This window comes from Coenobita brevimanus, chromosome 84 (genome assembly GCF_032717465.1).
Source record: "Coenobita brevimanus isolate Jiangsu-jjx chromosome 84, ASM3271746v2, whole genome shotgun sequence".
In the NCBI taxonomy this organism is placed as follows: domain Eukaryota; kingdom Metazoa; phylum Arthropoda; class Malacostraca; order Decapoda; family Coenobitidae; genus Coenobita; species Coenobita brevimanus.
In genome coordinates this window covers 43,275,692-43,289,557 of record NC_137037.1, presented here as the reverse complement: position 1 = coordinate 43,289,557, position 13,866 = coordinate 43,275,692, and the positions used below count along the sequence as shown (strand labels likewise).

At 40.1% G+C, this 13,866-nt stretch overlaps 1 protein-coding gene across 1 annotated transcript in view; it reads left to right on the top strand.

Annotated features, from left to right (window-relative positions):
* Positions 1 to 978: 978 nt before the first annotated feature.
* The window catches only part of LOC145410149 (uncharacterized), a 38,277-nt gene continuing 25,389 nt past the window's right edge, over positions 979 to 13,866 (top strand). Inside the window, exons 1-2 of the mRNA XM_080280347.1 lie at positions 979 to 1,117; positions 5,870 to 6,060. Of these exons, the coding sequence (XP_080136473.1) occupies positions 979 to 1,117; positions 5,870 to 6,060 (330 nt within the window). The remainder of the gene's footprint in view (positions 1,118 to 5,869; positions 6,061 to 13,866) is intronic.

Sequence of the window (13,866 nt, the reverse complement as noted above, 5' to 3'; positions counted from 1 at the left end):
ATTACACCTTGGTCCATGGGTTGTAGGATTGATGTTGTGTTTGGTGGCATAAACACAACTTTTACATTAGGGTGCAACTCTGTCAGGCTCGAAGGATGACCAGGAGCATTATCAATAATGAGAAGAGCTTTGAATGGCAGATTCTTCATAGCACAATACCGTTCAACCTCTGGCACGAAACACTTTGAAAACCAGTCAATGAAAATTGCACTAGTCACCCAAGCCTTTAAATTACTTTTCCATTGAACTGGTAGGCTAGCTTTAAGGATCCCCTTAAGAGCTCTTGGATTTTCGGAGTGGTACACGAGTAGCGGTTTAAGCTTGAAATCGCCTGCACAGTTTCCCCCAAAAAGTAGCGTTAGGCGCTCTTTGGATGCTTTGTGACCTGGCATGGTTTTTTCTTCTTTAGCAATATAGGTTCTGTTAGGCATTCGTTTCCAGTTTAGTCCCGTTTCATCAACATTAAATATAAGTTCTGGAATGTAGCCTTCCTTCTCAATCAACTCCTCCAACTCTTTAATGAATGTTTTTGCTGCTTCGTCATCTGCACTGGCTGCTTCTCCGAAAATTCTTTTGCTGGTTAGGTTTGCTCGAGCCCTGAAACGAGTAAACCAACCTTTTGATGCCACAAATGTCTCGTTGGTCTCATTTTCCTCACTTTTTTCTTTCTTAAGGTCTTGGTAGAGTGTGCGTGCTTTTTCACAGATTAACTGTTCACTCAGAGGCATGCACCGTTGATTATTGTCATCAATCCACAGCATTAGCATCCGTTCCATCTCAATCAACAGTCCCGATCTTTGCTTGGTAATCACAGTTGATTGCATGGGAGTTGCACCTTTAACGTGAGTCAAGATACGTTCCTTGTCTTTGAGGATGGTAGCTACGGTAGTACAGCTCATCCCAAGCGCACGCCCGATTGCTGATGCCTTTTCTCCTTTCTCATTATGCTTAATAATATCGACTTTTTCACGTAATGTGATGGTCTTGCGTTTCTTGGAGTCGTTATGGTCACCAGGAAGCTGTCTCTTAGGCATCTTGGAATCAGGATGGCGAAAAACACAAGAAAATGACGGTATCACTGTATCAGGCGGTGGTAGCAGTGAGACTGAGAGCGATTGTTGGTAGTCAAGCGTGAGGCGGGAAAACGCCAGAGACATCTCGCGGTACACAGCAACACTTCAAAACCCACGCTTTACGTATTTTTTCTTTATTTTCTTATATTTTAAAATTTCCACTCGCGGACCGACTGTCGTAACCTTGAATTGACGTAAGTCGATACTGACGTAACCCGGGACCTTACTGTATATATATATATACCGGTATATGTATATATATATATATATATAAACACTTTATCTATCTATTTATCTATCTGTATTGTATATCTATCTATCTACATATATATATATATATATATATATGTATGTATCATCATCAGCCGTTGGAGTATCCACTGCAGGACCGGCCTATCCCGACCAAAGTTGGGGCGATACAACCAATGTATCTCTACCAAGTGGCTTAGGCTGTCTAGTAGAGATTGTATGTAGGGTGAGAAGTGCTTTTAAGTGTAATTGTAGTGTTGGTGTGGCTTTGGATGTGTGTGTGTAGTCTGTGAACCAAATGTAATCCACCCGCACAAGCCGACTGGGTGCAAGCATACTTTATAGTAAGTGACACTGGTTCAACCACAGCACCCCTTGTGTCCGCCAATGTAGTGCATGGCCAGGTGAACACTCCCAAAGTTTATTACCCTCGAGGGGCGCGAACCCTGGTTCACCCGCGTACGAAACGCACACTCTACCACTGTACCACAGAGGCTCCATATATACATATATATATAAATATATATATATATAAAGTAAACTCAAAGTCAAATGACCACCCCTTACGGGATTATGGCGTCTGGCAATAGACAGATAGATGTAATATGACAATGTCCCACTTATAGCTCCAATAAACCTTGTCACCTTAACCTAACCACAATACTGGATCATACCTAACCTAACCACAATACTGGATCAAACAAAACCTAATCACAATAGGGTACTGGATCATACCTAACCTAACCACAATACTGGATCATACCTAACCCGACCAAAATACTGGATCGTACCTAATCTAACCACAATACTGGATCATACCTAACCTAACCACAATACTGGATCATACCTAACCTGACCAAAATACTGGATCATACCTAATCTAACCACAATACTGGATCATACCTAACCTAACCATAATACTGGATCATACCTAACCTAACTGCAATACTGGATCATACCTAGCCTAGCCTACAGAGGCAGGTTTGCTTAGAATAATTACCTTAAAAATACATAAAAGGATAAAAACAGGGAACAAATGAAAGGTGAATCAAAGAGCAATGATTACTAGTAAAAATAAGGACACTATAACATAATTTCAACCAGGAATAAAGTGTCATTTCGTTTCTGAAGTCTCCAACATGCTTGCATATGTTGGCCTTGGTCACCTAATGGTGGCTCTTCATGCTGTTCAAACTGTGGTAGCCTCCCTGTTCAGTCCCTTAACTCTGAGGTCACACTTAATGACCTCATCCCACGTCTTTCTAATTCTACCCCTAGCAACCCCATCCCCAATATTAATGCTTCTCACTTTCTGCACCAAATTATCATCCCCCATCCTCTCCACATGCCCAAATCATCTCAATCTATCTCTCCACATCACAACACCAATACTCTCCAGTCCCATCCTACCTCTCAACTCTTCCATCATAAAGCCAACCCCCCCAGGCCTTGCATGCATGGACGCACCGCACATCCACCTAGTCATTGTCATTTCTGTATGTCTGAGCCTGCGAATATCCTCTTCCTTTACTGCTCAAGTCTCATCATCATACAGTATTACACCCCTAACACATGCTGCATACAAAGACCCCTTAGCATGTAGGGAGAGTCCCCTCAATGTCAGCAAAGGCATCAGTTCTCTGAACTTCTTCCAACCACTTCTCACCCTAGCCACAGAGCTGGCTCCAGCCCCACCTACAGCATACAACATGTCTCTCAAGTAACAAAACTCTTCCACAGACTCAGAGACACTCACCAGCAAGTTCAATCCTTTCACGCCTGACAATCTCCACTTGCTCTCCCTGGCACGCCGCACACATATAATCTGCATTATCTTGCAGTCTATCTCTAATACCACTACATATCTTGTGCACCCACTTATCACAAACACTGCACAGGATGGAATTACTTCCCATGCCCTTGAGGCAAATTGCACATAGACACTTTCCCTCTTCTTTGACAGTACTGCCACCAACCCTAGATATCATCACTTTTGTTTTATCTGCATTTACTCTTAAGCCCTTGTGCCCCATACCATCTCTCCACTTCCTAAACCTTTCTTCCGCCTCCCTTTCATTCTCTGCAATCGACACCAAACCATCAGCATACAACATCTCCCATGGGAGTCCATTTCTCAAGTCATGTGAGAGGACTTCAGGTGCCATGATAAGCAACAGGGGACTCAAAACTGACCCCTGATGCACACCACCACTCACGGAAAACTCATCACTCAAATCTCCATTCACTCTTATCTGGGTGCGAGCACCTACATACATGGCCATAACCAACCTAACCAGCCACTCCTCCACCCCAAGCTTTCTCACTGCCCACTTCACCACCTCTCTAGGGACTCTGTCAAAGGCCCTCTCCAAATCAACAAAAACAAATTGCAGTTCCCTTTTCTCTCCTATATATTCTTCCTGATGCTGTCAAACAATGAATAGGCTATGGCATCAGTGGTCACCCTGCCTGGCATAAACCCAAACTGCATCTCATCAATATACACTCTTTCTCTAATCATACGTTCTAGAACTCTCTCCCTTACCTTCATTATCTGATCTAAAAGCTTTATAATAAAATCAATGTACAGCATATACTGTATACACATCAAAATCCAAAACAAGCACACAGGTCAAATTTCAATTAAATAAACATAAATGTCATTACAATGGGGGAAAGTCAGATAGCAAGTTGTGGTCTGAGCTGCCTAAGTGAACACTACCCACCCAAAGATCACAGCACCCCCTCATATTGTTTAACCTGACTTGGGGCCTGTTGCTGAGAAAAATAAAGAACTACAGCATATCACCACCATCATGACACTTCTAATAAATGAATTTACAAACACTTACTCAAGCACATCCAACCATGATGATTTCAAAGATTAATCGTAAAATCCCAACTGAACTCCCTGAGAATACAGAAAAATACAAATAACATCTAAAATAAAATAAACTATGCAAATGATAAAATTAACCATATTTACAGCACCTAACTTACTGAGATTTAGAAACATTTCACTAGACTAACATTATTACTCGACTAGCATCTCTACATAAATTTCAAAAATTTACAGAGAAACCTCAACTGAATCCTTCAACCTAATTACACATAATAACTACAATAGTAACCAAAAAAATTTTTTGGTAACATGCAGGGCTTAACATTACCACACTATTATTTAATAACAAACAAGATATATTCTAATTAGCAGTGAAGGGATCTTTGGCAAATTACCTAGTATTAAATTCCGAACTGAATATATACCACAGAAACTGTACAATATATTACAATTCGAGGGAAAATCAAGCCTCATAATCCTCTAAGTTATACCAAAATACGACACCAGCATCATGCCAACCCACCTCTCTGTTACCTCATTCCTCCATCCTTTCATCCCCACACAACCCTCATTGCCACAATTCTCCATACTGGACCTTGCGCCAATATATACGCAAAACGTCTAACACACGCTTACCTTTGTGAATGTTCGTGATTTTCTCCAGCCCTTCAAAGAATATTCGTGATTTCCTCCAACCCTTCAAACCATTTCCTCATTTGTGATATAATGGCGTCTTAGGTAGGGGTTCTGTAACAAGTTTTAATTTGCTCTTTATCTCTCCAAGCTGTAGTATATTTGTTATTTAGTCAAACCCTACGAATGCCACAACAAAACAAATGTCTGCGTCGAATTTATCAAAATTGTGACGTAACTATTATTTTAACAGTTTTGCTGCCAAGCTACAACACGAACCAGAAATTCCAGAATTGAGGTACACAAAAACGTTTCCCCAAGTGTCCACATCATTGAAAAATTCTTTGAAATTACATTCAAATCACATAATTTAATAACATTTAGATTATCTGAGTATATCTGCCTAGAAAAAAAAAATTGACATTTTACAAAACTGTTCTTCAGATACGCCCCCACTCTAGAGAAAACTGATCTGCAGAAGTTATTTAAGGAGCAACTAACATAATTCTTTAATAATTAATAGGCCTATACACTGCCTAGTTCCAGTGTAGCGAGACAAGCGCCTGGGATGTGCAGTGCCCAGTCATCGCTGGTCTCTCGGTACAGGTGATCGATGGATGGATGGACTAAAATAATTCTGTAAATACCTATTCCATGTTACCTGTATTACACCGTATAGCATTTTGGTTAAGCTACATGTGGAATAAGTGGCTAATAACATAATACCCTTTGTGTAAGGGCTTGAGGCAAGGCTAACGTAGACCAGCAGCCTAAGGGTAGATGGCTAGTCTACTCTCCGTGTATATACAGTACATATACTGTACATGTACAGGCCCGGATCCAGGGGGAGGGGGGGTGTAGGCCCTCCCTTTTTCAGAAGCCAATATATATTTTTTTACTCCAAGATTCCAAGGTGGAGACAGAGGTGGGGAAATATGAATATTTCTGATCTGAAATATTCTTATGTAAATTTCTCAATTTTTCTGGCTCAAATTACATTGCCATTCTGATGCTTTACCGATATTCGTTAAAATTTTCAACCTCTAATTGTGTAATACTTGGCCGTGGCAAGATGAACTTCAGTACTGGCAAGAACGCAATATCCAGGAACAATACCGAGGTGATCTGCCGAGTCCATCATGCCTTTCTCAGGAGCTGAGACTCTGGAAACGCCACTGGGCAACAGAAAAATCGAAGCCACAGACTATACCTGAAACCCTTGAGAAGGTGTGTTCAGATGGTCTGATAGGAGACATCCTAGACGTATGTTTTTCATCAATCCGTTGGGAAGCAAGTAGATCTTGTTATTGATGGCTCAGTTTACTCGTTGAATAGTCATGGATCTACATATTGTGGATGTTGTGATCATGAGGATTGTTTGTCAGCGTCGTAGTTTAATTATTCATTTTCAATCTATTTCCGAAGTTGGTTTGGTCAAATTGCATCCTTCTGAAATATACAAGCATACACAGTTCTAATAAAAGTCCACCACGCTATCATCTGATCAAAAGGATGATTTGTTAACGAGCTGGGTTGGTACCACACACACACACACACACACACACACACACACTGAATGCTTCCGGTTGGGCAGGGGACTGTATACCCACTTTACCCCTGGATCTGAAAATGATAATCACGCCCCCCGTTTTATAAAACGCTGGATCCGGCCCTGCATGTATATACTGTATACATAGGCTACATACACACACTGTGTATATATATATATATATATATATATATATATATATATATATATATAGATATATATATATATATATATATATATATCCATCATCCAATTCTACGTTGCCCCATGAGGAGCGTAGAAGCCCATGGCTAGACAATTTGGTCCTGACATTTAAGATGAGAGTGACCAGCCTCACTCATCCCTGTGTGGCATTACATGAGCAATAACCCCAACCAACCCTTGGGTATAAACTTTCACCGGCTCAATCCGATTGGAGTGCTATAATTACCCACAAAACCACCAGGCGCCATGATTTGGTTATATGGTTACCACCCAGCGTAGTAAATGGTTTCCTGGTGTACAGGAAACCATTAGGTTTGTCACTCAGTGTAGAGTCATCCATAGGCAGAAGGAAGAGAAAAGAATGAAGGAAAGAAAGACAAAAGAGGGAGTGTAAAGTCACCCGTAGGCAGAAGGACTAGGAAAGAATGAAGTAAAGATAGACAGAAGAGGAAGGAAGGAATGGAGAGAGGAGAGGAAGGGGCAGACACCCGAGAGCAGCACTACATCGAATGAGTGGATGGTGAGCGCCCCCACCATATATATATACTAGTACCCTTTCAGACTATCTATTGCCAGACGCCTTAATCCCGTAAGGGGTGACCACAAACAAATCGCCTCCATGTAACCCTGTCCCCCGCCATTTCATTGCCCTGCTCCCAGCTCACACCCCCGTCTCTCGTATACCTCTCCACTCCATCCCTCTATCTCATCCTTGGCCTCCCCCTCCCTCTCCCCCCCCCCACCTCCACCTCACTCACATACACTCTCCTTGTCAGTCCATGTGACTCCATATGCTCCTTTCAAATAACTAATTTCCGTTGCTCTCACTCTTGACTTGTGTCCTTCCAACAAGGTCCAAGCTTCACTTCCATACGTTAGAATTGGTATCACAATACTATCATGTGGTAACTTTTTCACTTCCAAGCTCACTTCCCTGTTTCTTATTGCTACTTTCAAGAAACCAGCAAACTTTCTTCCTTGTTGTACCCTTTCAAGTACTTCACCCTCTAAACTTCCATCCTTACTCATCACGCTACCCAAGTACTTAAACGCACTCATATTTTCCATTACCTCCTCATCAAGACTCAATGTACATTCACTGACTTCTCTCGAAGACCGTAACGTTACTCTTCCCTACATTCCCCTTCAGATTACGTTTCCTACACACTCTCCCAAACTCAGCCACCAAGCCTTGTAGCTCCCCTTCGTCTTCACTTAACAACAGTGTATCATCTGCAAGCAACAGCACAGGGAGTTTCCAAACACTGCCCTCTCTCACTAGGGCCACTCCAATACCATCTGTCCTACCTTGTATCTCTTTTATAACCCCATCCATATACGTGACTGAACAACCATGGAGACATGACACATCCCTGTTTCAATCCAACCTTCAGATAGAAAACTTCACTCAGTTCACTATCCACAAGCACTGCAGCCTTAGCACCATCATACATACTTTTCACAGCATTCAGCAACTTCCCACCTACTCCATATATTCTTAATACTTTCCACAATCCTTGCTATCCACCCTGTCTTATGCTTTCTCCAACTCCATGAAGGCTGCATTCAACTTCTGTCCCTTCTCTTGAAACTTTTCCACTAAAGATCTAAGAATGAATATCTGACCTACACAACCTCTTCCCTTCCCAAAACCTCCCTGTTCTTCTCCAACTAATTTCTGTTATTTCCCTAACTCTGTCAATACGTATCCTACCATATACTTTTCCTATTACACTAAGAAGACAAATGCCCTTATGATTACCACATACTTCTTTTTCCCCTTTTCCTTTGTACAGGGGAATAATTATACCTGACTTCCAATCCTGCTGTAAACCAGGAAAGCATTGACAATGCTGTGTGGTAACCTTATAACCAACCAACACGTGTTCCCTACGTGACAACAAGTGGGTTGGCGGGGGGTTAGTGCCCCTCCCCGGAAGACAACTAACTGGAAATACGAGCAAGAAGCCTTTCTGACTCGTGTGACTGAATTCAGGAGATAGTTGTGCCAATACTTAAAATGTAATGAAGGCAGCTATAGATGACCCTACAGTGTACATCTGAGTCGACTGAACCGAGACAGACACAAACAAGGGAATAGTGGAGGGACTGGAATCGGGAGAGAAAATTAGAAATATAATATCAAAAGCAAAGAAAAAAATGAGATAACAGATGAAGAAGCATTTTTTTTTTTTTTTTTTTGAGTACTGAATATGAAAATGGTGAAATGGTATATAGAAGAGAAGACAGAAAATAAATTAAAATAAAAAAGTAAGAAATGTTACATATGGTAATGTAATAGAATAGGAAAACAGTATAACAAAAATAATGAATAGTAATATAGATTTACTACATGATAATTATATGGAGAAGAGATAAGGAGCTGGGGGAGGAGTTTTAATAATGACAAATAATAATCAAAGAAAGGCATATAACTTCCAGAAATATAAATGGAGAAGCTATAACAAAGAAATAATCGATGAGAAAGGTAATAAGGTAGATGTAAGAGTAGCTTATATTCCACCTCGAACAAGAACATGGAGATGAATTAATGACTAGAGTTATATTGATATACCTGGAATAACTGGCGCAAAGAAGAAATAGATTGCAATTCACTGGAGATTTTAAGTGTAAATAAGTTAGCTGGGAGGAAAGTGATGCTGGTAATAATACCAATACATGGGGATATAAATTACATGAACTGGCAACAGAGAACTGGCTGATCCAAAATATTAAGGATAGTATAAGAACAAGAGGTGACGATGAACCATCGAGATTAGATCTTTTCACAAAAAATCCAAATGATATCCAAAATATAAAGCACTGTTGTCCCCTAGGTAAGAGTGATTATATACTAATTGAACTTGAGGTTATAAACTAGGAAAAGGATGAAATAAAAAAAGCATAAAAAACAGTTATAATTATAGCAAAGCTGCTTTTAGTACCTTGAGAAAATACTTCAGAGAATATGAATGGAGAGATTTTAATGAAGCAAAGGATGTTGAAAATAAATACTTTCAGTTTAAGGAAGCATACTGTTCATTAAGGGGTGTTAGTAACTATGTTCCAAATACAGTAGCCTTTGGAGCTGAATTTGAGAAGGAAAAGGAATGGTTTAATGACAGATGCTGGGTGGCAGTGGAAAAGAGGAACAAAGCCTGGAATATGGCAAGGAAAACTAAGAGTAAATCAGTATGGGAGAGTTATAAAATTTTAGAAATGATTTTGCGAGGATTAGAAGAGATGAAACAGCCAAATATGAAAAGAATATAGTGGATAAGTCTGTAATATTAAAGTTAAAAACAGAAATGTAGGAGTAAAAGATGATAATAAAGAATATGAAAGAGAAGAAGTGTGTGAGATTATGAATGAGAAATTCCAGACACTCAGACAGTATTTGTAATGGAAGAGGATTTTCAGAGATCGGAAATAAATCACGTGAACGTGGTGCAGAAAATATATGAGGTAAAATTTTAAACCTGATGAGCTTTAAGAGTTGATGAAAAATGTGGATTTAACTAAAGCCATGGGACCTGACAACATTTCTGGTTCGGTAATCAGGGAATATGATGATGAGTTGGTTAAACCAATATATGAGATAATAAAATGTTCTCTAATGGAGGGAGATTTGCCAAGGGATTGGGTGGGAGCATATAGAGTACTAATTTATAAGGTTGGCAGCAGAGAAGACCCATTAATCTATATAGCAGTGTTTCTGACAAGTATTGGTTATAAACTGTGTGAAAAAAAATCATGAGAAAGAAATGGGTTACTCATTTAGAGAAAAATAAGATAATAATCTCTCTGCAATTTGGTTTCAGATGAGGTACTTGATGTATCACAAACTTGCTAAGTTTTCATGACAGCTCTTAATGTATTGCGAGAAAAAGATGGATAGATGGATGGATTGTATTTATTTGGATTTCATGAAAGTGTTTGATAGAGTACCACATGAGAGGTTGATTTGGAAATCTTAAAATAATGGTGGCATAGATGGTGTTTTACTGAAATAGATAAAGAGTTACCTCACTGGCAGACAGATCAGAACTATGATTAAAGACAAGTTTTCAGCATAGAAGGAAATGATAAGTGGAGTGCCCCAAGGAGCAGTTTTATCCCCCATTATGTTCCTGATATATGTAAATAATATGCCCAATGAAGTTCGAGCATATATGAATATGTTAGCTGATGATACAAGTATCATGAAGAAAATTTAAAATAAAAACAGTTGTTCTGTTGCAGGGAGATTTAGATCAACTACATAATGAAGTCAGTTATGGAAGACTGATTTTAACACTATAGTCTCGGCGCACAATTCTGAGGTTGTCATTATCGTACCCTGGCAACCTACCTGTCAACAGCGAGTCCAATTTCGTTTCATATTATACAAGAATCATATTATTATACACGAATATATTATGCACGAATATTATTATACACGAACATATTGTAAATGAATCATAGGCGTATCATATTATACTAGAAATCGGAAGCACTGTTGACGGGTAGGTTGCCAGGGCACGATAGTGACGACCTCAGAGTCGAGTGCCACGACTATAGTAAGTGTAATGTATAAGAGATGGGCATATGTCTGAGAAAACTTAATTGGGGTTACAAGATGGGAAACAAAGATTTCAACAAAGCTCACCAGGAGAATTATTTGGGTGTAATAATACGATAGGGATTACCGACAGGGAAACATATAAATAAGAACGCTAGGGGAGCATAAAATCGACTGATGAACATAAGAACAGCGTTTAATTATATGAGTAAGGAAATGCTAAGTAAATTGATAATGACAGTGGTAAGACCTAGATTGGAATATGCTGCCGTGGTGTGGTCTTCCCACTTAAAGAAACATACAAATAAATTAGAAAAGGTGTAAAGAGTGGCTACAAAAATGATACCAAGCTTAAGGGATTTTCAGAATGAAGAGAGTCTGGGAAGGCTAAAACTGACTACATTACAGGAACGAAGAGAAAAAGGAGATATGATGTATAAGTATACGCATGGTATAAAGAACATTGGTATAGAAGACTATATCATAAACGATGAGGAGAGAACGAGAGGACAGTTTTATACGGAAGATACCTACTTTGCTTGGGTTATCTAAGAAAATATAGCTCTCCAAACAGAAATGAAATAATTTGGATGAAAATGTGGTTTGTGGAAAGAATATCCTTACTTTCAAAGAAAAGTTGGATAATAATAGCATTGGAGGCGGGACAGAAAGAGCTTAGCTCAGATCCTGTAGAACACGATTACGTAATTACAAATAGATGTGTACATGAACTGACCACATTTTAGACAGCCTTTCCTAACTTGTACCTCTGAGTACTGATGTTAGAGTTGGTATCACAAAACTGTCATGTAGCGACTTTTTTACTTCCATGATCGCTTCCCTGTTTCTTATCACTGATTTAAAAAAAAAAAAAAAACATCAACCTTTCTTCCTTTTTGTTGGAGCGACACAAGTCAAGAGTGAGAGCAGTAGAAATGAGTTATTTGAGAGGAGCATGTGGAGCCACATGGAGAGACAGACTGACAAATAAGGAAGTGAAGGAGTGTTGTGGTGTGGATGTGGATGTGATAAAAAGTGTGAGGAGAAATTTTAATGCACTGAGGTGGTTTGGCCATACGAAGAGGATGAAGAGCGAGAAACTGACGAGGACTGTGTATGTGAGTGAGGTGGAGGGGAGGAGAGGGAGAGGGAGGCCAAAGATGAGATGGAGGGATGGAGTGGAAAGGTATATGAGTGAGGGGGATGTGAGCTGGGAGTAGGGCAGTGAATTGGTGGGGAACTGGACGACATGGAGGCGATTTGTTTGTGGCCACCCCTTACGGGATTAAGGCGTCTGGCAATAGATAGATAGACAGAGTACTAATGCCGTCTGTGGCGCCATGTGTTGTACGAACAAATGACCGCAGGACATGCTTGTATAACACCCAGTAAGGAAAGCTTCATGCATGCAAGGTAATGTTGAATATCGCTTTCGGTAAGTGCCTGTGGCTCAATAGATAGCATGACTATCTGCAAGTTCGAAGGTTCCAGAACTGGATAAAAGGCTCGACATAGTAAGAACTTTCCCTTAAGCTCTGTAATCATATGAGTTATTTTTAATTTTATTCTTGCTGCCTGCAGACGACCGTAATAAGGGACAGAAATCAGGCCGCGTATTAATGAAGAGGTTTTTAACCCAGTCACTAACTGGCCTTTGGTTCCTTCTTCCTTGCATTAAAAAAGTGGTTTCTTCATTAAAAAAAAAAAAAAAAAAGTCTTCGTAGAGAAAGGTTAAAATTGCCTCGGATTGGATCTGCAGTGTATCACATATGGACTGACGAAGACGAGAGAGTGATGGAGACGGTAATGGTGGTTGTGATGGAGGTAGGTGTAGTGGTGGTAGGGGTGGGGATAATGGTGATGGGTGTGGGGATGTTGATGGTGACAGGTGTAGTGATGATGTTAATGGTGACGGGTGTGATGATGATGTTGATGGTGCTGTGTTGTGATGATGGTGGTGATACGTGTGGTGGTAATGATGGTGACTGATGGATGCGGTGGTGATGGTGTTGATGTTGATAGATGTGGTGGTGATGTTGATGGTGATGGGTGTGGTGGTGATGTTGATGATGACAGGTGTGGCGGTGTTGTTGATGGTGACAGGTGTGGTGGTGATGTTGATGGTGTTTGTTGTGGTGATGCGAGTGGTTGTAGTGGTGGTTGTGGTGGGGACAGGGGTAGTAGCAGTGGTGTGGTGGTATTAGTATTAGTGACGGCGAAAGGTGTGGTGATATTGATGGTGATGGGTGTGGTTGTACGGAGGTGAAATGACATAGTGTACGTTGTAATCAATGGTGTGTGTGTGTGTGTATGTGTGTGTGTGTGTGTGTGTGTGTGTGTGTGTGTTAGCTGTCAGTGCACAGTAGCCAACTGGATCACACACAGAACACACACACATCTCAATCGCTAAGGTATGCGCGCTGAAGTGTTCATCTCTGTATGCCTTGTTATAATAATCCGATGGATGATATACTGAAAATTATAATGTTTTTAATATCGGCTAGGGCATAAGTAACATTTATTTACTATTTGTATATCTTCCTATGCTAGTTTTCTTGGAAGAACATAACTTAAGGTTTTCTATCCATGTTACCACCTTCTAAGTTCATTTCTCTCCCACAGATAGCAGATGCCTTTCATTAAACTTCTCCATTCATTGTTGCCCCATATTCCATCCCAGCTGGCATTCCAGTAAAAGTAATCTTGTTGTTTTTAATGCATCAAAAACTCAGTTCTTACTTCTTTCAATCAGTCA